This window comes from Lathamus discolor, chromosome Z (assembly GCF_037157495.1).
Source record: "Lathamus discolor isolate bLatDis1 chromosome Z, bLatDis1.hap1, whole genome shotgun sequence".
NCBI classification, from domain to species: domain Eukaryota; kingdom Metazoa; phylum Chordata; class Aves; order Psittaciformes; family Psittacidae; genus Lathamus; species Lathamus discolor.
Genome location: NC_088909.1, coordinates 78,158,510 through 78,183,102, shown reverse-complemented (window position 1 = coordinate 78,183,102; position 24,593 = coordinate 78,158,510). Strand labels below are relative to the sequence as shown.

The following is a 24,593-nucleotide window of genomic DNA, read 5'->3' as shown; positions in this document are numbered from 1 at the left end:
AGAGAAAGATTAAGCTATAAAGAATATTTCTTAAACAACTTCCCTCTACAGGCAAAAGGACACCATCATCTAAACTGGGCTACTTAGATGGCCATCCTTTAATGATTCTTTGTCTTCTTAAAAACCCTTAGCTGTTCAATAAGCGACTCTGCTATCAGATGCAAGTCTGCCAAGAAGTAAGGCTGATTGAAAAAGAACACCAAAAAAGTGCCTGTCTGCTCATCCGTCACTCGGTTAAAAGAAACATGAACATATTTTCTCACAGAACAGACATGGCAAAAATAAAATACAACTCTTGACCACTTCACAAGGACATCTAAGCTGTTGAGAAGAGACTTCCTTTAGCTCCGACTCTAACTTTGAGGCCTCTTCTGTCCATCACTACCTGCCTGCCACCAATTCCCCCTCTCACTGGTTTTCTGCTGAATAAAGCAAGCAGTAGAAGGCAGAGCAGATAAACTTTTATACAATTAATGCTGTCTGTCCAAAACACTCTACTGAAGTTAACCTAAGGATCACCTTTATTTGTCTTCATCTGGGCCCAAGCACGTTCCCTATCTCCTCTCATATTTACCACATACAGAAAACTGCAGAAGATGGTCATTAAGGAAGTGCCTACAGTGCTGAATAGGAGGAACTCTCCAGTTCTTTTAATGAAGATCTAAACCATTCATACTATCACCAGTTTTTCTCTTCATTAAGTCTCTCCCTCTCTTCTGCTTTGGCCTTCTTTCAAACACACAGGTGTTATGTGCTTGACATAAAGTGCTTACATTTTTAAATGCTGGGGAGTTAACATACACTAGGGAACAGACACTCAACAGGTCACTGACTCTAATCTGTGTTCCCTAAAGAAATCTCAGCACTGGGAAATATACAAGATACGCAGCATTTATTCTGCAAAGCCCTAGCAGGGAAATGGAGAGAAGAGGAAAGAGATATTTTGAAAATAATCTCTACTATTTCTCAACCATCTCCAACTCCACATGTGTTGAACTGTAGCAAAGTGCTAGTAGTATGGTCACAAAACATTCAATGTAAGGTGCCCCTAATTGTGGCAGGTGGGTTGGAACTATATGTTCTTCAAGGTGCCTTCCAACCCAAACCATTCTATGATTCTATGTTTTGGGCAAATGCTGCTGAGGAAGCACCACCCACTAAGCCCATAAGAATACCTTGCCTTACAAAAGCTACAAGATGTGCAAGCGGCATTTCGATAAAAGAAAACGTCATTCATCCAGTTATAGTCATCATTTTATCCCAATCAAATTCATCAATTTTTACCCTATAAAAGTAAGTAGGAAATAATGTATTTTCCCTGGAAAGACACCTGCACTAAAGACACCAGAACTGCAAGCAAGATTTCTGCTGGCTATGAAGCTTGGACAATCTCTTTCATGCTAAACTGCAGCTGTAAGCTATTGCTCAAAGCATGGGAAGGAGAATGGCAGCCTGCTAAAAATGAAACAGATATGCCCAGATTCAGCCTGAATGCAGGCAGTGGAGTGTGATCACTGACAGTGGAGTGTTCAACATCTCTCAGCTCCTGTCCAGTCCTTCTGTGCAAGGACCATGGTAGTGAACAATTACAAAGGGTGTCAAGCTTTAAAGGCAGTAGTAGTTTTTACGTCATACTTCTACGCAACATCAGCATTACAGATCAGGTAAGCAGGAGGCAAACCATACGCACTGTGATACCCTGTTGTTTTTCAGCATATGAGTAAGTAACTGACATTGTGCTGAGACATTCAAAAGGTACGGCTCAAAGTATGCCCTCAACCAACTTTGTATGCTACTCACAAACATATCCCAAAATTTCTCTTACGTAGCTAAGCTTCCCTTTCTGTGAACAGCACAGAAACTGAGAAGAAAAGAGGTTCACTCCACCATTTAAAAAAATGCATTTGAAATTGAACAACTGAATCACCTAATTGATTTCCATAGTCAAATTTAGATAGTATCACTGGGAGCTTTTACATTTTAGCTTGTTCGAAAATGACATTATTTTTATCCTAGTACTTAACTACAGCTCTAATTGCCTAATTTTAAGCACACAAAGGAACATTCAACATGTTTTTAACTGTTCATTCTTACATACAATAATGAACTTCAATAATGTGTCAGCTACTTCATAAATCTAAACCAGAACACTTACTTGTGTTTTGAAAAAAACAGGATAGAAGTGAAAACTCAATTACATGGGTCAAATGTACGAAAAGGTATATTCTGCATAGGAGTTCACCTATGTTTCTTGCTCATGATTTCCAAAGTTCAGTTAACTGCAAAGGTTTCCCTAACTGCTTTTATTAGCTAAGCTGCATTACTGATGTGACTGTACTCCTCCCCATCTCCTTTGCATGTTATTATTGAAATGAGAATATATAAAATATATGTTATATAAAAAATCTAGTTCTGTTGTAAATTAGAGTTTTAGGAAATACGTGTATCCGAAAATCATCTTTGGTCAGTGGCTGTCTAACCTGCCCTACCTTTTGTGACATGCAGCAAGGTTGTAGTGTACTAAAAACGTTGAATTTGAATCTGCTAAGAGTTTTTTTGCTGTTTAGTACTTCATGGGCAGATATGCCACAATTATCAAATCCATTTGCTGAATTGTTACTGTAGCTAACTTCTTGGAGGTCACAGTGAGGTCCGAAGACATTCAGCATCATCCTGAATATTCTGAACAACAATCCCAGTGTGTGACTGGGATTCTGAGAAGCCCAGACAAAAAAGCGTTGGACTCCTTTGGTCAACTCTGTTGACCCTTGTACTGTAAGTGGAAACAAGAATCCACAGAGGCAACTGAATGGCCCCTGAAAAAGGGACTGATAATTGCCTTGATATGTTCACAGAGAAGAGAGTAACAGAAACATGTGCCAGAAAATAAGGATGAAGACACAGAAACCAGGAAACAAGTAAATGACTGCTCTACCATTGTGTTGCATTTCTTATCTGCAAGAGAAGTTAAAGTCAACAATTTCAAGAGAAGGAATATGCAGGGTTTAATAATTTCCTGTCTTCCACAGCTGTATGTACAGTTTGAAAGAAAAAGTGTTCTGGATTCCTTTCTTGAAAGCTACAACCACCCTCCTCCCCGCAGAGATATGCACTAGCAGTGAAAGCAGCGACAATGGAAACACCAATGGTGTACATACAAAAACATCCTGTAAACACAAAACCGCATGCAGTACAGAGGAACATTTATCACATGCTTGACTGAACAGGCCACACAAAACCTTCAAACACTAACAAACCAAGTAACAAAGTATGAAGAATGCTCAGGACAAATTACTGTTGTTAACATTTAAGGTCTAATTTGAACCTTTTTATACATAAAGGAAGTAAAATGTAAGTGCCACAGAAAATATGACACTGAGATTAATCCAGATATCAGTACATCATCCTCATGGCAGTTCTAGCTGTGAACCCTTTATGCACGCACGCACACACACACACACACACACACACATACACATGCTCTGAACATGTTCTGGGGTGGCTGACATAGATTAAATTTAAAATATTAGCAATACATTTTTTTAATACAGGTGTTTTCATTCCAGTCTTAAAAGTATGCTCCAGTCTTCAAGGTTGGAGCAATGTACACATACCTACATACCCACACACACTCGTACCTTTTTAAAAGAAATGTATATAAACATTAACATGTGCAGCCACACGTACACACACAAAGAGAGAGAATATGTACCTATATCTGGATATATACCTGATATTACTATGGATGTCATAAAAGCATGGAATGATTTTACAGACAAATTGCAACATAGAGCCATAATGAGTGTCTGAATCGCCAATACTCACACATAACAGAGGGCCTGATCATCAGCAGGTGCTGGAGAAGATCTAGAATGTGAAGCATATGAGGCAGTATCTTTTTACAATGGTGTTAACAAATGTCAATGTCTCATGCTGAATGCGAGAGGCATATTTATGTAGTTAAAAGTGTGAGCTGCTTTTTTTTGTTTTCTTTCTCCTTTTTGTTTTCTTTTTTTCCCCGTTCCACCTCCGCTTCATCTACACCTCCCCCAGAAAGCATCTGCTCTTTATTATTTTCTATAGCAGTGATTATTAACAAGCATGGAAAATGGAATTGCAATCTATCTTTTATTTCTTGATCAGGAATTCATCCCCACATTTTTGGCAGGTGAATTCTGATTCAGCTCTGTAATTATCTGACAGATGTTACAAGCAGCTGCTGCTGAGCACAAAACACTGGCTATTATTACAGAAATATAAGAGCTCCTGGCAAGGTGGAGTGAGAAGTGAAACAGAATGCATTCTGTATGGCCACACATCTGGTTTTCTACACACAAAGGGGAAAAAAAAATAAATACCTTAGTCTGAAACTCATATTTCTGGTTCTTGAACTATTCAAAATCAAATTTCCTTCAATAAAATAAAACAAAGCCTTTATGTGGCAAGTAAGAACAGGTTTATATTTTCTCAGCAAATAATGTATGCCACTGAAATAAAGCTTTTAAATGAAAATATTTCTACTTAATCACTTTTTGAAAGGCACTTTGCTACCCCAAAAAATCTCAGTCTTAATGTGCCAACTTTGCAGCCCTGTACGGATAAAGAGGAATGATATGTAGACAGACACATCTGAGTGCTTGTGTACCCTTGTTTTCCACGGAAGACATCAAAGAGATGCAACTTGCTCATCAGAAATGCTGTCCCTTAAATAGCAAATCCTGCATCATGGTGCACTACACTAGCTCTGAAATGACATCTACACAGCTGGGTATCTCCCTCGGAAAACACGAGCATCTGTCATAACATAATGTTTCACATCTCCAGGTTCAGATTTGCGACATCACCCACGTTTTTATTATAACATTTTTCATGAGATCCTGTACTGCTCTCCTGAAAGTACAAATTACAGAAAAGTTTACTTATCTTGAATACGTCTGTATCAAAACTATGTAGGACCAAAAATATTGTCCTTATTCTTGCTATAGAGTCCTTTAGGTGCTACAAAAGGTTTTGGTCTCTCAGTTCTTTAAAGCGCAGAAGCCAGCTTCGCTTTAAATCCTTATCGTGGGAATGCACCAAAGAACATAAATATAAAATGAAAGACAAAATATCTTAGTAAGAACATGAATAGCAACTGCCCCTCTTTCGCAAGGTCTTTCAGAAAGGGGATGAACTTTTCTCTGCAAAATCTGAATATTCACGTCTAAGACAAGATTTTGGTATTTCTGACATATCCGTAAAAAACTAAAAAACTTGTAGCCACACAGTGTAAAGTGCAACAGCTATAAAAGGATAAGCACAACTAATGAGCACATCTGTGTTTGGTTACGTAACTGTGTCGCTAATATTCCTCACAGGAGGATGGTGCTGTAACACCTAAGCAGATGCATACACACATGAATGCATGCATACCAACTGATTTCAGCTGTGGTAGTCAGAAGTATAATAGAGTTTAAAAGCCTGTAATAGAAATCAATGTCACATTTTATCAGCGACTCATCTTGATTACAGAATTGACAATAATGTAATTCATTATATGAGCATATCCAATTATCTAAACAAACTTGCATTACACCATAATCGTAAATCTGTGACAACTATGGGGCAATGTAACTTACACCACACAAAGAAGATACTTTGCCTATCTGTTCCCAAAATGCCAGGTCTCTTCAAAGCTAGAATACTTCTGTGGAATGACCAATGCCCTGCAGTCTATTTTGAACTGACAGAAACCACACAGTTACCTGTAACAGCACCAGGACTGAACTGATCCAATCCATGAGAAAAACAGCTACTAGATTCCTGGTGCAGCATTGGTGTGTCTAGAGCACTGTCTACAAGCTAAGCAACAGCCTTATTTCTAGATGGTGTATGTGGGTAAAGCTAACTCCATAACCATGACAGCTAGAAAGAATTGTACTTTAAGAGAAAGATAAAGTGCTGTAAAATGAGTGAACTTGAGAAGAAATTTTCTCATCAAGCAAGCGTATTTTTCTGAACTTGTATTAATTACTGCAAGTTTAAAGTAGTATTCCTAAGAGCAGGTATTTATGGGACTAGTGCAACAGCTCCTTTGCATGTACTAATAAAAACTTGTGACTTCACAAAATAGACTATTTCTGCCGTTTGTCACAGATGTACTGAAAACATTTTAAATTTTACTTTTCTGCTTTAACATCATGTGTCATACTTTCTCTCTGGCAGTCAAAGCCAAAATCCATTAGAAAGATCTCCATGAAATTAAATCACTTGTGCGATGGCCAGGACAGTTCACCTTTGAGAAACACCTCGAGGAAACCCCCACTTTCTTTAGAAAAGTCATACTATGAAAGCAGAACTCTAATACCATTTCTTCAACATCACCAGGCAGGGCAGTAATGATCATGTTTACCAGTGACAGCAATAACGTTAGTTAGAACATCCTAAGCCTCTCACACAAGTGATTTTGTCTTTCAACCCCATGAAGTTGTAATCTGAAGGTGAATTATCCATCTGAAGCTGTAACTTAAAGGGAAATTCAAGTTGTAAAAATAAACAAAAAAAAATTATTTAGAATACTTCCATGAATAACCGAATTCTGATTATTAGTCTCTTCCTACCACAATTCATCATCTAGCTTTACCTACTTTATATCTGGTCCAATGAGCGAATGCCTCCTTAGCATAGCCCGGGCTTGTGCATTGGTTAAGTCAGTCGTTGACTCTTCATTAATGGACAGGATGCAGTCCCCTACACCAATCCGACCATCACGACTTATTGAGCCTCCATGGATGACGCTGCGGACTATCATTCCTGAGCCATTTTTATTGGAACTTACCGTCATCCCTACAGTGAAAAACACATTAAACAGTTAGTAATGTCTTCAAGAGCTAGCTCTGAAAAAGAAATGCAACCAATGGCAGGGAAGACAAAAGCCAGCCAGCCCACCTGCCAATGTCAGCAAGCCTATAAACATTGCTCTTATTCTCTCTTGCAATCTCCTCTTTCCAATCAGCAGTTACAAATCGCAATCTCAACATCATTACTTTACCTCGTGTCGTTTCACATACCAGGGGCAACATGAAAAAGCAGAAAATAAACCAAAAAAAAGGTAATTAAATTGTTTCTAAACCAGTCAAATTTATATTTTTCTGGATGGTTTACTGAGTTTATACACCACATGTCAATTAATTTTATGATGGCTGTCTTTGGAAAGGTGGTAAAATGATTAAACAGTTTATCAGGAGCATAGGGACAACACAACCACATACTTATTTTCAACAAAAAGCCTGAATAAGAGGCCACTGATCTAGTGGCTGCCTTCCTGCCCTCCTAGGTGGGCCATTGCTTAGGCCTAGAAGAGTGTCCTGACATCTGTGACAGCCTGTGCATTACTGATGGATACAGTCCACTACCTAAGATACACCATGATTCCACCTGTGGCACAGCAAGACATTACTTCTTAATGTTTACACAGAACATTTAACTCCACTTTCTTTTCACTAATGGGATATGAGATAGAGATGCTCTTCTCCCTCCTTCCCAGTGGGAAGCCAAAGGGGACTTCACATGTTTTTGTGACTGTTGTTACGCTCATGAGTTTTCACTGTTATTTTCAGGACAGTTGGTGCTCATGAAATCAACCCTGATGACAGTTCCAGGAAAAGTTCTTAGCTCTTTCCTAATGGAAAAGTAGCTGAAAGGCCATCACTCTGGAAGTCTAGCCAGTGGACCCAGCTTCCACTATCCTAATACTGCCAAACTAATTTTTATTCTTTTTTGTGTGCTAAAGCTTTCCTCTACTAACAAGATGAAGCCACTGAAGTAAGAGAGCCTTACAGAGCATATCCTCTGGAGAACGGGGCAGTGACTATTCTGCTATGTGTTCTCTTCTTTCTGCATGTAAACATCAGCCTAGCAAGCACTGGGAGTGCAGCTGTGTGTCTGCACCTTATTGTTCAGACTGTGAATCTGTACTTTATTGTCCAGACTGTGAGTGGAAGATGAAAGCTACCCAGAGCAAAACTACTGACTATGAAAAAATTCTAACTATTTATATACAAACACAGCTACAGAAGACAGAGACTGAACACTTTACTCTGTGACCTTAGACCCTGGGAGACAGACTGGCTGAACAGAATTTAGAAGGCAGCTATAAACCCCAAGCTACTCAGACTCAGCCAACCATATAGACATCTGCATATATACATCTGTCTCAGAGAAAAAAAATAAAATTAACAATTTAAAAAACAACACTAATCCGGATAGTCATTTGTGCTTTTTAGGACTCCTTCCAGGAAATAAACACCTCTTAATAGTGTTGGCCCCTCACACCCACTGAGATCAGTAGAGTTGTCTAAAGTAGTGAAAAGTGGCCCTAACTAGCAAGGAGCGCCTCAGTAAGCTTCCTAGACACAGAAATACATCTGCTTCTCTATTCTGGTGTGTGGAAGTTCACGTTTCTCTTTTGGAAAAACTGCAAAACCCATCTTCATGATGGTACTTTATATTAAATTGATGAAAGAATATGGTGTTACCTTTGACTGGAGATTTATACTGATGATTTGCCAGAAAATGATGTCAGCTGTGGTCAGGCGGAATTTAAACATGAGTACAGCAGATCTGTGATACAGACACACAATGCCACTGACATTGCCTTGCTATCAGAAAAAGTAAACTGCCTGTCACCTACCTCTCAGATTAGTAATGTTACAATGTTGAGCACATCACTAATTGCATTTATCAGAGCCATCCTGCAGTGGATGCCCCAGCATTTACACTCACATACGCCTTCCAAAAAACATCTCTCAAGAGATCTGCTCACACAGGTTATGCAGTCATAGGTGAACGTAAACAAAACTCTCCAACAAGAGTGGTCTCCACCAGAACATGGGCAGTGTGCACAGAAAAGCAAATTACCAAGAGCTGAAATGTTGTGAACCTAAATTTGCTGCTTGGTTAAGCCAGTAACAAACAACAATATTACTGAGGCCAGTGTAACAAGCACTTTAGGAAAACATCACCCCCAGTTTCTATGCTGACAATCTCATCACAACAGATCTGCAAGGCTGATGTCACACTTTGGACAGCTACAGTTTCAGGTTAAAAATGCAAATGCCACTATCGAGTTGCCAAATGCACCACACAGGACAATGACATTTCAGCTTTTCTGGCATGTGGGTCCTCCATCCTCTTACCTTTTACAAAAATCACAACCAAAAGGTTAGAGCTCCAGCTATGCCTGCTCTTGAAGAGCTATTGCAAGCTGTAGATGACACCATTTAAAGGGAAAGAAAGAAGTGCCAGCTCTCAACTGAAATAATTGATGCAGCTGCAGCTCTCAACATCATTCACAGCTCTTGATTTAGCTCCTTTTGTAAAAATGAAAGTTAAAAGCAGTGCAGCCATGTGTATAAATTGGTCTCGGTGCCCAGGCAGATTCCCAGGCCAGAGCACACAGAGACTGGAAGAAAAAAAACACAGTCAAAAGCCAGGAGAAAGCATTATTCACATTCACACTACGTATGTATTAGTGGCCAGTCTTACTTTTCATGCGTGTAATGTCTGCCAGTGTGCACCCTGCCCCAAGTTTGTCTTTTTATGCTGTATTAGCCTTGACAAGAAATTTGCTTTCTATGTTCACTGCACTTAAAATACTCCTAGACATGCATATAGACTGCTTTATGAAGTTAACAAGTTACTGCAAAAAGATTTTGGTTTTTAACAAAATCCGAACGCCTGGAACTGGTCTGTGATCTGCACTTTACACAGGCTAGCAATGAAGCCACTAAAGACAGTAGTTACCCAAACATCTCATACCAACGAAAGCCAAAACTTATACCCCCCTCAGCCTTGCCTACAACTTTATATTCTGGGGAGGCTGATTTTATACCAGATCAGTTTCTGATCCATTTTGGAGGCTGGCTGTATCATGGAGAACGTGGTATGGGGGAAAATGAGCACCCAGCCATCAGAAGGTACTTTATACCAGGCAGAAGCAGCCACTGAATTACCGCATCACAGCACCCCATCTACCTCTGCGTAGAAAGGGAGTCCTGAGTGGTGTCTGTTTATGAACAGCCTGTTCTGTAGACAACCCATCTTAAAGCATTTGCAAAGTCCCTGCAAACAGCCAGCACCCTCACAAGCTCCTGCCCTACCAACACCAGAGTCTTCAAGGACATGCAGCTGGCCAGAAGAAACAGCAACAGAACCTAAATCAAAGTAAAAGAACACTCCAGCCATGAACAGGAGTTGAGCAACACTGCTTCTCACCACAAAGCCTCCCTCCTGCTGGCTCTAGAAACCGTCCTGGGAGGATGCAATCCCCATGCTTCCCCTCACACTGCCTGGGGCCACACGAGAGTCCACAAGAGGACTCTGAAAAACATTTCCATCTGTTGTGTTTATTCACTCCAAAATGTGTCTCTAATCAGTATGCTTCAGAAGATGCAGATACTCAAAACTCTTGAATTTCTCTACAAAATTATAGCATCACTGAGCTAAAATCACAACCTATTAACTGTATCAATGATCTGAATTTCAGAAATACTGAGCCACTTAAAACATATGTATAAATCCGTAGCAAGGAAGCTAACAGCCTGATAGACCCTTCTGACCATCCTCAGAAAGCAAGATCATTTTGTGTCTACATACATTTGAAACTCTGCTGTGTAGCTCTTAAACCAAAGTGTTCTTCTACAACATTCCTTGGCTGTATCTTGTTCTTCCCCCACATTACATAAAGGTGTAGACATAAAAATAAAAAAAGTACTAAAATTATTATGTTAACATTTTAGAATTACTAAGCTCCATTACAGAGAAAAAATAAAATAAAATCTCAGTCATACTGGAGACTTTACTTCTTGTGTTCATAGTGACAGAAAATGAATACACTGCCACCACAGCCAAGCAGGGTAAGAGGAGCAAAGAATAAATATCCTGTTATGCTTTCCATACTAAAAGGAAAATGCTTAATCTTTAATAATAAAACAGAAACCATATGAGAAAAACAGAAAGCCATGTTCCTGAAAAGGTTACAAAAATGTTGGCTACCTTACCTAAACTTGAATTGCCTTTTGCAATAGTGATAGTCTTCTCGTACACATTTTTGACTGAATTTGGGATTGTGGAAATTCCCTCCAAAGCTACAGGGCATCTCTTTTCCATCAAAAGCACTTGATCCTAACACAAGAGAAAATAACATCGGATCAGAATACAGTGATAAAAAATACAATTGGACATACTGAACTCAACTAATCATACCTTCTACAAAAGCTAGGCGCATAACTAATATAGATTGCTTATACGGACACTGGAAAAGTCAGTCCATCAAAGATCAAACTGACATACATATTTGCTGTTTTCATGTAGGTCATACAGTACATCTACCGCAAGGTATGCTTTAAATTTAAGGACTTCAGTAACGCACTTGAAATTAGTGGGCTGAATTCAGGTGCTTACAGACTTGTTTACCACAAATGCCTGACAATCTAGCAGTGCTAAAATAACAACTGCTGCAAGAAACTGCAGCTCTTTAAAGAATTTCTTAGTAAATCACTGAACAGAAGAAAAATACGTCACAGTGACTGTCATATAAAGGAATATTATGTTTGCACACTGTGGTGTCAGAGGTCAGCTTGTGAGCTGAACCACACAGGCTTGCACAAACACCAGGATACAGGTTGTTACATCACTCCCCCTTGGCTTCCTAAGCCTGGTTTTCAGCCATTCACTTCCTCCTTGCACCCACACTTCTGTAGAGGCTAACAAGGAATATGCTCAAAGGGCACACTGTAGTCCAAGACAGTTTACTTCTGTGAGGTAAGCACAGACTTTTACATACCTCTGTACTGCCACTCTAAGAGATTACTATCTAGACACCAGGAATTATCTTGTGCTTTGGAAAGTTGCAAATTGGATGTAAGCTACGACATCTACTGTACATTTATAATGAAAGAACCATATACGGTTGTTGGCCAGCATCAATTCCTGGAGGAGATACTATGGTGTAATACGGCCTTTACATAGATTTTTTTTTTTAATGACTATTAAAAAAACCCCGAAATCTTTACTTTTCCAGTGGCATCAAGCTGCATGGTAGTAGCAAGGCCTGCACTTAGTGTAATTTCTGATGTTTTCTGAGATCCAGTCCATGTTGCTGTGTTTTCACTTTCATTTTGGTTGGTATCTGAAACATCCAGCGGCGGAACATCCTTTTTAGTAAAACCAGTGGCAGTTTCCAGGCTATTCTCTGATACAGACTTTTGCTCTCTCTGATTCAGATCCATGTTGTACAGATTCTCATCAGACACATGGAAATCGGCTGCAGCATTTGAACATTCCTCTCCAACAGACTATTAAACACAGGGGGCAATGAACAATCAGCATTACTTTGCAGTATAAACTACATTTCATGCTAAAATCTTTAACAGAAAATAATCACACAGAATTTAAACATATCTGTTGTAACATGAAGCATTTTACTATAACATTTACTTGCTTCCTCAGCCAATTTCTCTTTTTAAAATACCAAAAATCAATGAAAATAAGTTACTGCAAAGGCTAAATTCTTATTTGATACTCATCAATAGCTCTCCACTAACAAAAAGCTGCATTACTAAGATTAAGTTCACTACACAAAATTTGTTTAGACTTTCAAGATTTCAAGGTCCTGCATTTCAAATATTTTAAGAGATTTCAATAACCACAACCTCCTGGAAAAAAAAAATAAAAATCTTCAAATATTCTCTAGCTGAGCTTTCAAAATAAGTAATTTTAAAAACATGTAGGCCAATAGATATTACAAGGATATATTACAGACTTAGACGTACCAATACTAGGGATTTTTGTATCTATATTAGGGATTCTTCTCTGAAATGCAGTAAACGTAATCGCAAGAATGTCTACCTCTATCTGTCTTGGTTGTTATCCACTGGTCCTATTAATTCTTCTATCACCTTTCCAAAAAGTGAAAAAAACATGTTTCCCAGGATTTTGGGATATTTTGCAACATTTTCTATCAAGGGCATTAGAATTAATTTTTCTCATCTTTCATAAAGTGCATACATGCTCGTTATGTCCCCAGACAATCATGAGAAAAGGTTCACATGCAAGTAAGTGGTTTAAGTAATATCTGAGAAGATAACTGAGCAAAGCCTAAATACAACTAATCCACATGATACAATCAATGGCATAATTTCCTACCTTTTGGAAAACAGAACATCAGAACTGTATTTACATTATTCTGTAAGGTTTCAAAGACAGCTGGGACATATACTTTTAAGTCTGGTGTGTATCCATTTCCACAACAATGAAAACAAGAACAAGATAATTCCCAATATTTATTCCACATGCCACATATACATATTAAAGTTGCAGCATATGCCCATATTAATTTTTGTTTCTCTTTAAGAAAAGGCAATGCTGTAATTTTTGAAGACAAACATGACTTCAGGAATTTGTAACTTTAGCAACATGTGGCCTCATTAAAGAATTTGAGTCACTTCAAGTTTTTTCATCACTTATTTTAAAAGTGACACCACAGGCATTCAGAACCTGCCAACTGCCCTGAGGTCAGAAATAGCTGAAATGCCCCTGCATTCAGCATTGAACAGCATTTTTTTCATATTTACAGTACTTCATTTGCTCAGAACTCTTCTTTAATGAACAGATTTTCTTGCCACATTTACTTTTTGAAGTAATTCATAACCACAGAGTATAAAATGTTACTCAATGAGAACGTAATACTTCATACTGGTGAACAGAGAGGAACACTGAAAAGTCTGGAGCATAATCCCTAAAAAAACATGAGAACCAAAGCCATTTTTAAGTCAATGCTGAAAATAACTTAAGACTTTCTAGAGCCTCAGCATGACATATAATGTAAATCCAGCCTCTATCTCATAAAACGCTTCTCAGCATGCAAAATGCATAATCCGTTTAAGTAACAATTACAGAGCTAAACAAAGCAATCTGTCCCATTGGCACAGCAGAGATGTGCTCTTCTGTGGATTAGGAGAAACCATTAGAAGATGAATTTAGCTTTCCAACCAGTGCTTTAGAAGGACTGAACATATTCCAGAAGGATAAAGGGAGCTACTGAAGTTCAAGTGTGACAGAAGAAGCAGCAGCTATTGTATTCCAAGACCACAGACTGCAAAAAAACGGAAGAAATCCCCACAATGCTTTCAAAGATGACCGCTAGGAGAAATTACTTGGAAACCTCTGGATCAAAATAAAACATATCTCTATATTGTCAAGACTGTAAAGAAAAAAGAGCATGGAAAGCCATCAAGAATCATTAAATATCAACTCTGATACAAACAAGTCATTATGGGTATGTGACTAGAAGAAAAAAGATGCTGATCTCAATACTCTTAAAGAACTTACCTTCCCTTACTGCCTTTAAATAAATATTAACAATCAGTGATTTGAAATATATGGATTGATTTTTAATTACAGTAACCATATGAACATTTCATTCCAGAACAGAGTAAATTAATTAGCAAACATATCAACTATGAAGCATAAAAGCAAAGCTTAGGATGAAAACTTGCTCTTTATACCTAAAATACTGTAGAATGATGCAGCTATTTTGTGTTACCACTGTTTGCTATGCTCTTAGGTAATAACAATAACCTTTTTGTAGCAGACTGCTCACCACAGCTTTAACACTACAATCACCTCACCACACTTCATCTGGCTAGAGAAAATAAAAATACAAGCTTTCAACCTTCTGGCTGCCTCCCTCTTCAACACAGATGTCTGTCTGTCTAAAAGACACCAGCTATACCATAAACTACTTTAACCTGGTAACAAATAGCGCAGTTTGAACCAGGATGACATAAAACATATCTAATAATATAGGCTTTTCACACTTATAATCAAAGTTTTTTATCAATAAAACTATCCTCCTTTTTACCTTGGGAGTTGACAATGGAAGACAGAAGGTGTAGTTCAGCTCACCGCTACAGGCACTGCCATGAAGAGCTATCATTGAAGCCTGGAACACGTCACTCTCTAGAGAATACTGCGATTCAAAGGTGGACTCATCCGCTAGATCTGCCTCGCTGGAGTCCACCTAACAATAAAAGCAATTCAATCAGCCAGGCTGTTACCTTCACACCACATAAGCCCCGGACACATGCACCTCAGCCACTACACGCTGACTGACACTTATCTTGTATTTCTTTTTTCCCCTCCACGTTTTACATTGAAGTTATACTTGCACAGCACAGTAGGAAAGATTTCTGCTTCCTGTTAACGATTCATGTTACTACATCTTCAGAGGTTGCAAAGAATACCTGAAGTAAAGTGTGTCTCAACTGGAATGAGTTGCAGGGCTAAGGCAGGCTCATGGCTGTTAATAGAAGTATGAGGTGTTGGAAGAATTCTGCTGTGCTCCCTGACGTCAACATTTTGATTTCTTTAGGACTTTTTTTTTTTCTTTCTTTCTAATTTGATTTTACAAGAATTAGCACTGAAAAAATTATGAGCTTCGCTTAAGAGCCACTTGTCAGGAATGTCGCCTCCACCTAACTTCAAAGGTTCAGCTGCTTTTAAAAGGGTACAAAAAATAATCTTCTGGAAACTGCGATGCTTTCCAATATATTTACGAGGAAAAATAGAAGACATTATTTTTATGATTTCCAAAATATGTTAAATTTGACAATATGACTAATACGAAGACTTCTGTCTTACAAGACAAATATAATTTTTAAAAGACATGGACATGAGCAGTACTTTTTGTATGCCTCTGTGGTGAATCATACTATGAATTCTGTATGTCAGATTCACAACACAATCACAATCTGCACATTCACAGTCTTCAGTGATTGAACTTACTGATTCCTTTCTGGAGTACAAATGATCCATTTTTTAATTGCCTCAACCCTAAAACCTTAACATCTAATTAAAACTGCTCCTTTGGTGTAGCTTACTCTCAGCCCATCTTCTGGAAATGCAGACTAGTGTTTCCGAAGGTATGCTCTAAAAAATGGATTGTGAAAAACTGGGACAGATCTGTAGAATCTGAGGCTAGATTTAGCTATGAAAAACAGTATTTCACGAGTGCACTCTGCAAACATCTCCAAATCGGTGACTGCACATTCATTTTCATAGTTTGCACATTTAATTAGTTGACAGAGTTGAAAATCTAACTATTACCTGCCATATATTTTCATTGTTCTTTCATAATTTCAATTTTTGTATGGATCACATATAGAAGTAAAATTTCTAAATACTTAACTTTTAATCTGATCTTTTCAACACATCTTTAATAAAAGGATATGTACAATGTATAACCTAGCTTATTCCTACTTCTTCTCAATGAACAGAAGGCAAACACTACTATCTAACTACTGTACCAAGGTAACAAACTGCAGAAAAAATGGGCTGTCTTGCTTAAAAACAAGCTACTAAAACCAGCTTGTCATTTCGCAAATGTGAAAAAACAGCAAACGTACTGGAAGCTGCAACTCAGAGATTTTTGCCTTATAAGGATCCATTTCAGATTTTTGTTAGGTTTTGGGGCTGGGCTCTTTTTCTGCTTAGTTAAGTTCTAGTGTTCAGTAGAAACTACTTCCTACCCATGTTCCTGAAAAATGAGGGCCAAATAACTTCAATATCAAATTCAGATTGGTAGAAATAACCATGAGAAGACATTCTCAGAATACTTTTTCTCAGAATATTTTTTTATATATTCTGGTTTGGGGTTTGGTTGGTTGGTTAGGGTTTTTGTTTTTTATAGAGTTGTGTTTCCCTTGCCTTTTTCATCTGAGTTCTTACTGGTAACTTCTGGGCTATATAAGGCACTGAATGCTCAGGTAAGCTGTATTGTTAGTACAAGTGAACAACTTTTGACCTTGCAAATCTCATAATCACTGATTGATGCTGAAGCCTAAATACCATTAGGAGGAAGCACTGGCAGCTTTTGAAGATACACACCATTCCTTGTAAGGCTGGCTTACATGCAAAAATTGAGTTCCAAAAAATTTTCAAGGTAGAGAAGTGATGCACTATGCTATATAGGCAAAAAGATTTATTCATTAAATAAGCACACGGATATTTCCCTACACAAGGTGAGATTTTCAAAAGGATACTGAGTGCATGCAAGGAAAAGTGAATAGCCATGCACTTTTGAAAATCTCAGCAAAATATTTCCTTCTTTTCCAGCAACTAACATATCACAGGCCAGATTCACAGCTCATGCAAACAGCGAAAATCTCCAGATGCCAGTTTCTAGCAGTTCAGGTTCCATCCCATACAGTGGATGAGTAATGTGGTGACAGTAAACACTAAAAATAAGCACGAGCAGTGACAAAGCAACCCCTTTCGTTACAAAATGCAAAGACTTAAGAAATCTTCTGTAAGTCGGGCCACTAACCAGAGCCAGCTCAGCATGGAAGAGGGCTGCATCAGCTGGCCCCTCCTCCTCAAGTGACTGGGCAGCGTAGAAAAAGCAATCTTCCTTAGCAGAGACATAGCCCTCCTCTGGTGAAAGCTGCAGAAAGAACGAAGCTCTGAGTTGGATGAGTGGCCAGGACACAAGACGTGCACAGTGCGTTTTGTGTTGCAGTTCAGTGAGGCAAATGAATACCAAATGGAGCAAAGAGTTCATTTGAATTAGTCACAGCATTAGGCAGGTAAAGCAACATCGTTTTTTCCAATTTATCTGAACTGATTCAGCTTCACATCTCATTTTACACCCCCACATAAAGAAAAAGGACTATCCAGCTATACCACACAGCTCACAGCTTATTCAAAACTCATTTTCAGTTTCTCCTCTTACTAAATATATACCAAAACTGCCACCAGGGAAAGAGCCTAATAGCAGAGGCCTTTACAACCTTGCTAGCTGCAGAGTAATCTTGTCAGAAGGCAAGGAGACTGAATCATAGAATCATTTGGGTTGGAAGGGACCTTTTAAAGGTTGTCTAGTCCAACCTCCTGCAGTGAGCAGGGACATCTTCAACTAGATCAGGTTGCCCAGAACCACATCCAGCCTGAATCTCCCCTCTTTTAGTTTAAAACCATCACCCCTTGTTCTGTCACAACAAGCCCTGCTGAAAGTCTCTCCCATCTTTCTTACAGGCCCCTTTTAAATACTGAAAGGCCACAATCAGGTCTCCCCTGAGTGTTCTCTTCTCCAAGCTGAACAACCCCAACTCTCTCAGCCTTTCCTCATAGGAGAGGTGCTCCAGCCCCCGATCATTTTTGTGCCTCTGCTCTGGACCCTCTCCAACAGGTCCACACCTTTGCTGTACTGAGGACTCCAGAGCTGGACACAGTTCTGCAGATGGGGTCTCACCAGAGCAGAGTAGAGGGGCAGAATCACCTCCCTGGAGCTGCTGGTCACTGAATCCACAATCTGTATTTTAATATTGTATCTGCTAGGTAGAACAGACTCAAAAGAACAAAACTCAATTCTGACTGTATACCAGTAGTTTTTCAACATAAATTGATGTTCGGTGTCTTTATCCAGTACTACAAAGAAGCCAGTGATTATTCAATCAAAGAAGCCAGTGATTAAGCATAATACATGGAATACTGAAATGCAAAAGCTGCATGTTTACAAACTGCTGAAAACAGAAACAAAACCCTCACGCACTTTCTCTTTTAGGGTGACATCTCAAGTATATGTCCTGGTTTCAGCTGTAACAGTTATTTTTTTCTCCTTTCTAGTAGCTGGTGCAGTGCTGTGTTTTGGCTTTATTCTGAGAACAATGCTGAAAACACACCAATGTTTTAGTTCTTGCTCAGCAGCACTTACCCTGATCAAAGACTTTTCAGTCTCTCATGCTCTGCCAGTGAGGAGGGGCAGAAGAAACTGGGAGGAAGTAGAGACAGGACACCTGACTCAAACTAGCCAAAGGGGTACTCTTAAGATGCCATTCTACTGATTTTAATTTAACACACTAGGAATACTAGTCCACTGGCATCCTTAATGATACACTATCCCAGTAACCCTAGGTCTCCTTAACCTCACTCTTCTAATTGTTACAGACTACCTTCTAAAATCAAGCCTGAAAGTATTTATAGCTATACTAAGATAATCAGCTTGAGCTATATGAACTGAAGAATACTCATCACTGTTTATACATAAAGCATGCATTCTAAATACAAAGACTACAAAGGAATAGGCAAATTCCTGGCAAATCACATAAAAATGACTTTACATCACCATCTCACACATTCAGAGAACCCTGTAAAGGGTACAATATGCCTGGCAACTTTCAGCCCTGAAAGACTGTGCTGGTTGAAAGGTGCTTCGCCATTTTCTCAGCTACAAGATAGGTCTGCTAGGTCCTGCAATCACTGCACTAGTCGTGATATAGGAGATATAGGAACATGTTAAAGACAGCTTCCGGATGTTTTGAGCTACCCAGCTGTACTCCAAAGCATACAGAGTGTTTGCAGATGTCAGGATCATCATGCACCAGGTTAAATGACAAAAAGGAAATGTACCCATTCAATTCCCAAATCCTTACAGGCAGTGGTTTGGCAACTCCTATTTTAACTGTTCCTGTTGGGGCTCCTTTCAGTGCTTGTACTGCTTCCTCCAAGCTGCCATTTTCCAAGTTGGTATCGTTGACAAACATAAGCCGATCTCCAGGAAGAAGTCTGCCATCTTGCTCAGCCACTCCCCCAGGAACTAATGAGCGAATCACAATTACGGTGTTCGCTGGATCAACAGGATCCTAATTAAAGGAAGAAAAACATTTCATTTTTTTATTTACACATTCGTATCTTGAATTTTTATGCTGAGCTTTTATTAATCCAACAAAGAAACTGGAGCTCTGCTTCAGATGAAACCTCAGCAGGAAGGACCCCTGCTGCCCATACTGCCCACACATTTATACTCACCTATTTTTAATTCTTAAATGTAAAAATTGTGACTCCTTTCTAGGTGATGTCCCATAAGGTATCTCCAGCATAAAATACTGCTAAATTGCAGAGTGCTATTTGCACTGTAGTAAGTAATTACACACCAAAAATTCAAATACTTGCTACTGCAATTAACTTGTTGCAGACTTCATCCTCCCTTACACTCAGTGGTCTGGGAACACAGCTGGGCAGTGAAGACTAAGGCAAGTTAAACATCATGTTCCACCAGAGTGCATGTGTTATTTTCAATAACTCTTATACTCCATGGCACCCGATCTTGCTCAGCTGAGAAAGTACTTTCTAAGAGGCAAGTCCTTATGCGTGCCTCATCAAACAGTTTACAGGACATGGGAACATACCAATAAAGTACTAATCAACAGGACACAACAAAGTGGTGTTTGCTTTTAAAGAAGAAAACTGCTTTGAAGTCCCCATCCTCCAATGCACTGATTTTTATAAAAATGCTAGCATCAAATAGTAGTAACAGGAACATGAGATTCTGTAATAACAATTATCAGAGGTGCTCACATTTGCATCATGCCTATAGAATTACATTCACAAGGAACATTATTCCATGTTAATACTCCCAACACATGGCAATTCACTTGTGTAAATGCACATTAAAAAACAGAAATGTAATAATTACCAGCTTTACTGATAACAAAAGAAAATTAAATATCTACAAACTGGCATGCAGCTGTAGTAAGTTTCTGTGCCAAAATGTACATCTGAAAGTATGCACATCATCAAGGCAGCACTGTAAATCACAGGAACGGAAGACTGTTGAAAGCTAATGTAAGAGAGAAGCACAGAGAGAGGGAAGGACACTGACAAGATGCTTAAAACTTCATGGCAGTTAATGCAGGAAGAAGAATGCCATGGAGCAATAAAACTAGCATTGATGGAGATAGTGCTTAAGCCTGAACACTGACATCTCCCTCACTACTTTAACAAGTATTTATGTTGTCACTTTAGATGACACTGCATGACACATTTTTGGAAAAAAAAATAAAAATAAAAATCACCTCTGTAGTTTATGCAACAGTCTTCCCTGGGGTAAGAAATTATGTAGACTTTCCTACAAGCCTGGCATTGTATAAGACACGAGGAACATATCAGTATGAACATAACTGTCCTTAACTTTAATCACTGTTCATTGAAAATTAATCGAAAATTTGATTGAAACAGCAAAATAGAAAGATGAATCTCACTGTAATCTTATTTTTCACAGTCTCAGATGAAAGCAGAAACTTCCCTGAAATGCTTTAACCACATGTCAAAGGAAAGACAATAGGACAAATCACAAATACTGTAACACCAAAAAAAGGTAAGTTTCAGAAATCTGACTAGAGCTGTAGGATATGGTCAAACTCCCCTTTGCAAAATATATTCAACAATTTAAGGTATTTCCCACAACCCTTCAGTATTACCATCCATAAACAAAGTTCAGTAGACAAAGAGCATTTGTGTCAATGCTTCAGAAGAGGCTGAAGCAAACATACACTACTTTGTGCTGATGTGGACTCCAAATACTTAGGCTCATCTGTGGTGTCTCACTCCAGAGCATCTTGAGTAACACATTAAAAAGTAACCACTGTTTCATAAAACAGATAATTGACTATGCCTGTATCCTTCAGATTATTGAACTACTCTGCTATTCACTGTTATCAGTGTGCAAATACAAAATACTGTTGAGGCATAGATTAATTCTAAACCATGCTCTGCAGGCGTAATTTTTACCCTGAAGTGACCTCCAGATGCAGATGCATACACCCTTAAGAACTAGATCCAGCAGATACCTGGGAGGAGACCAGATCCTGCAGCACCACCAAACAGCAAAAGCCTATGCTGACCACAACAGGAATTACTTAAAGTCAGAATAAAAATTATCCACTGTGACAACTAGGAACAGGAGGATCCTAACGAGGATCCTGGGATCCTGACCAAGTTCAGACTGGAGACAGGCGCTGAGGTTCATCGAGATACAAGAATCACAGCTTGAAATACTTAGGAATTCTGAAGTCAAACACAAAATGAATGAAGGCATTTAGGCATGTCCTGCACAGACAGCAGCTAAGCAAGGGATTTCAGAATCGCAGTTCTGGATTTTAGTAAATCCTGTTTTAAGTACCTAAGTCCTTTATTGGATCTTGCCCTAAGTACTTCACCACAGCTGCAAAATACATGACTAAATGCCTGAATATTCTGACTACACCATTCATTGCCCCTGGGGCACTAGAAGATTAGCTTTCTGAATTATCTATTCCGATATCTGATTATCTGTTTTTCTGGACCAGAATTACCATTATCGTTAGAATCTGTAGTCTTGACACAGTACGAAATATATGTAACGTAGCTAGTAGGATGCCAATAGTGCCAGATAGTATAGTGATACCAATAGCGATAACCATTTAGCTTTACTGTATTGCTTGGTTTCCATTAATGTTTACCCTCAAAATAAGTACTTCAATCATACTGCAAGATCCAATACAAAGTATTCTGGACTGCAACAAGAAAGGAGTGCAAAAGTTACCTGGTAGTCCAATATGCTAAATCCAAGTCCTATACTCCCTTTCTCCAGCTCAATGTGCTGTACTTCTGCTTCCCACATTGCCAAAGGTGAGCTTTGCACCTCTTCCATTCTCTGACCCTCGTCAGTTATTTCCAAAGCTGTTCCCTCTGTGTCAGAGGAGCCAATGAACCCAAGATCTACGTGAGCCTAAGAAAAGGTGAATGTTCAACAATCAATGTTCAATCAAATCTTTGTGAATCTGCAGAGACAAAACTGTTTTCCCAATAAACAAGATAAAAACTAACTGATGCATCTCTAAACACAGAGAAAGTACCCAGCAGAATTAACGAACAAATTTGATAAACACAAAATTCATTTGTCCTTGTAACAAGACAGGTATGCTACAAACATATGAAAGTCCTCACTAGAAAAAATATTTACAAAATGGAATTTCTGTCAAACTTCAGAGAACTTCATTAGTATATGTATTAAAATATATAAGAAATCTCCACTATTATGCAGTATGTCTAAAAATATGCCTTGCTTTTTTAATATAACAGCTTTGACAAGAGTCAGAACTTTTAAAAAAAGGAAACACACATATACACATACATACACATAAGTATGTTCTTCACTTGCTTTCACAGAAAAGCATATCATCTATAAACTGAACTTGGTGCCTTGTCCAGAACTCAGAATTAACTGTGTCTGTTTTCATACAACTGTAGTATAGTATACAAAGCAATAACAAGCCATACTGACATGCTTAATACATCATGCTGCCCAGAGATTTGGACTTATGAGTGGCAGACATGTTTCTGCCAGTGAATGCACATACAACTCTGACCAACACAAACCCCAAAAGTTCAAAACCAGACTGAATATATTCATATGCTAAAGAACATACAGTTCAGTTTGCCATACCCCCATGGCCCACCTATACAACAGAAGCAAAGTACTTAGACAGACATAGATAGACCTGCATCTAGTATTTCTGCCCATGGCCTACCACGAATGACTGCTGGCCTAAAGAACAGTTGATGAACACAATTTGCCTCATTCGATTTATCTGGTTGCAAGTCTAATCTTGTACAAGAACTTGATGAGATTTTTCTCAAGGAAATAGTCATCCGCCCAGTGATATTTTATGACAAAATACCTTTTCTGTGAGCTGAACCTCAGATAGACTTAGATTCTCCAGTACTTCTGGGTGAGTGATGGGAGAAGCTACCGGACGACAGCACACCATTGTCACCTTAACAGGCAATTCTTTCAAGATATTGACCACATCCTTGTGGTTTTCTCCAAGCAAAGATATTTCATTCACCTCAATAAATAAAGAACACATAGTGTTTAAAAGTACACAGTATTTAGAAGCACATTGAACAAAAATGGGTAAAAAAAAATGCAACTCACTAATCACCTCATTTAAAACAAAAAAAAAAATAAAACACAACAAAAAAACATGCTAACAGACATTGTCAACCCTTAATTTCTACTCAATTTGGTGCTCAGAATTAGCACCAAAGTAAATTTTGAACTGAATGGATAGCCTCGTAAATTGCATGACACCACCCTACAAACACCCATACTTTGACATTTCATTTTTCTTGCATTCATATGAAATAAATTCTGATTTTAATTCTAATCAAATTATTTTAAAAAGTAAACAAGTGTTTAGTCCTGTCCTGGTTTCGCCTGGAACAGAGTTAATGTTCTTCCTAGTAGCTGGTGAAGTGCTGTGTTTTGGCTTTAGTCTGAAAACAGTGCCAAAAACACATCGATGTTTTAGTTCTTGCTCAGTAGCGCTTACCCTGATCAAGGATTTTTCAGTCTCTCATGCACTGCCAGTGAGGAGGGGAGGAAGCAGAGACAGGACACCTGACCCAAACTAGCCAAAGGGGTATTCCATACCACAGCACATCATGCCCGGTATATAAACTGGGGGAATTACCCAGAAGGGCAAATCGCTGCTCGGGTACGGCTGGGTATCAGTCACCAGGTGGTTGGCAATTGTATTGTGCATTGCTGCTGTTTGTTGTTTTGGGGGTTTTTTTAGTTCTCTCTCTCTTTTTGTGATTTTCCTTTTCATTATTAAAATTATATTGTATTTTATTTTAATTATTAAAATGCTCTTACCTCTACTCACAGGTTTTATGTATTTCCAGTTCTTCTCCCCATTCCACTGAGGGGATAGGGAGTGAGCAAGCAGCTG

The 24,593-nt window shown here is 38.6% G+C and overlaps 1 protein-coding gene across 6 annotated transcripts in view; it reads right to left on the bottom strand.

Moving 5' to 3' along the window:
- MPDZ (multiple PDZ domain crumbs cell polarity complex component) overlaps positions 1-24,593 on the bottom strand; it is a 93,349-nt gene that overhangs the window by 33,608 nt on the left and 35,148 nt on the right. For 3 of the 6 annotated variants that reach the window (XM_065661285.1, XM_065661286.1, XM_065661290.1), the window contains exons 15-23: positions 23,538-23,705; positions 22,400-22,585; positions 19,470-19,679; positions 17,366-17,482; positions 14,903-15,061; positions 12,054-12,335; positions 11,040-11,163; positions 6,627-6,825; positions 3,826-3,867 (exon numbers count right to left, since the gene is read on the bottom strand). In XM_065661285.1, the coding sequence (XP_065517357.1) occupies positions 3,826-3,867; positions 6,627-6,825; positions 11,040-11,163; positions 12,054-12,335; positions 14,903-15,061; positions 17,366-17,482; positions 19,470-19,679; positions 22,400-22,585; positions 23,538-23,705 (1,487 nt within the window). The remainder of the gene's footprint in view (positions 1-3,825; positions 3,868-6,626; positions 6,826-11,039; positions 11,164-12,053; positions 12,336-14,902; positions 15,062-17,365; positions 17,483-19,469; positions 19,680-22,399; positions 22,586-23,537; positions 23,706-24,593) is intronic. The other 3 variants (XM_065661291.1, XM_065661287.1, XM_065661289.1) reach the window with 3 other exon arrangements.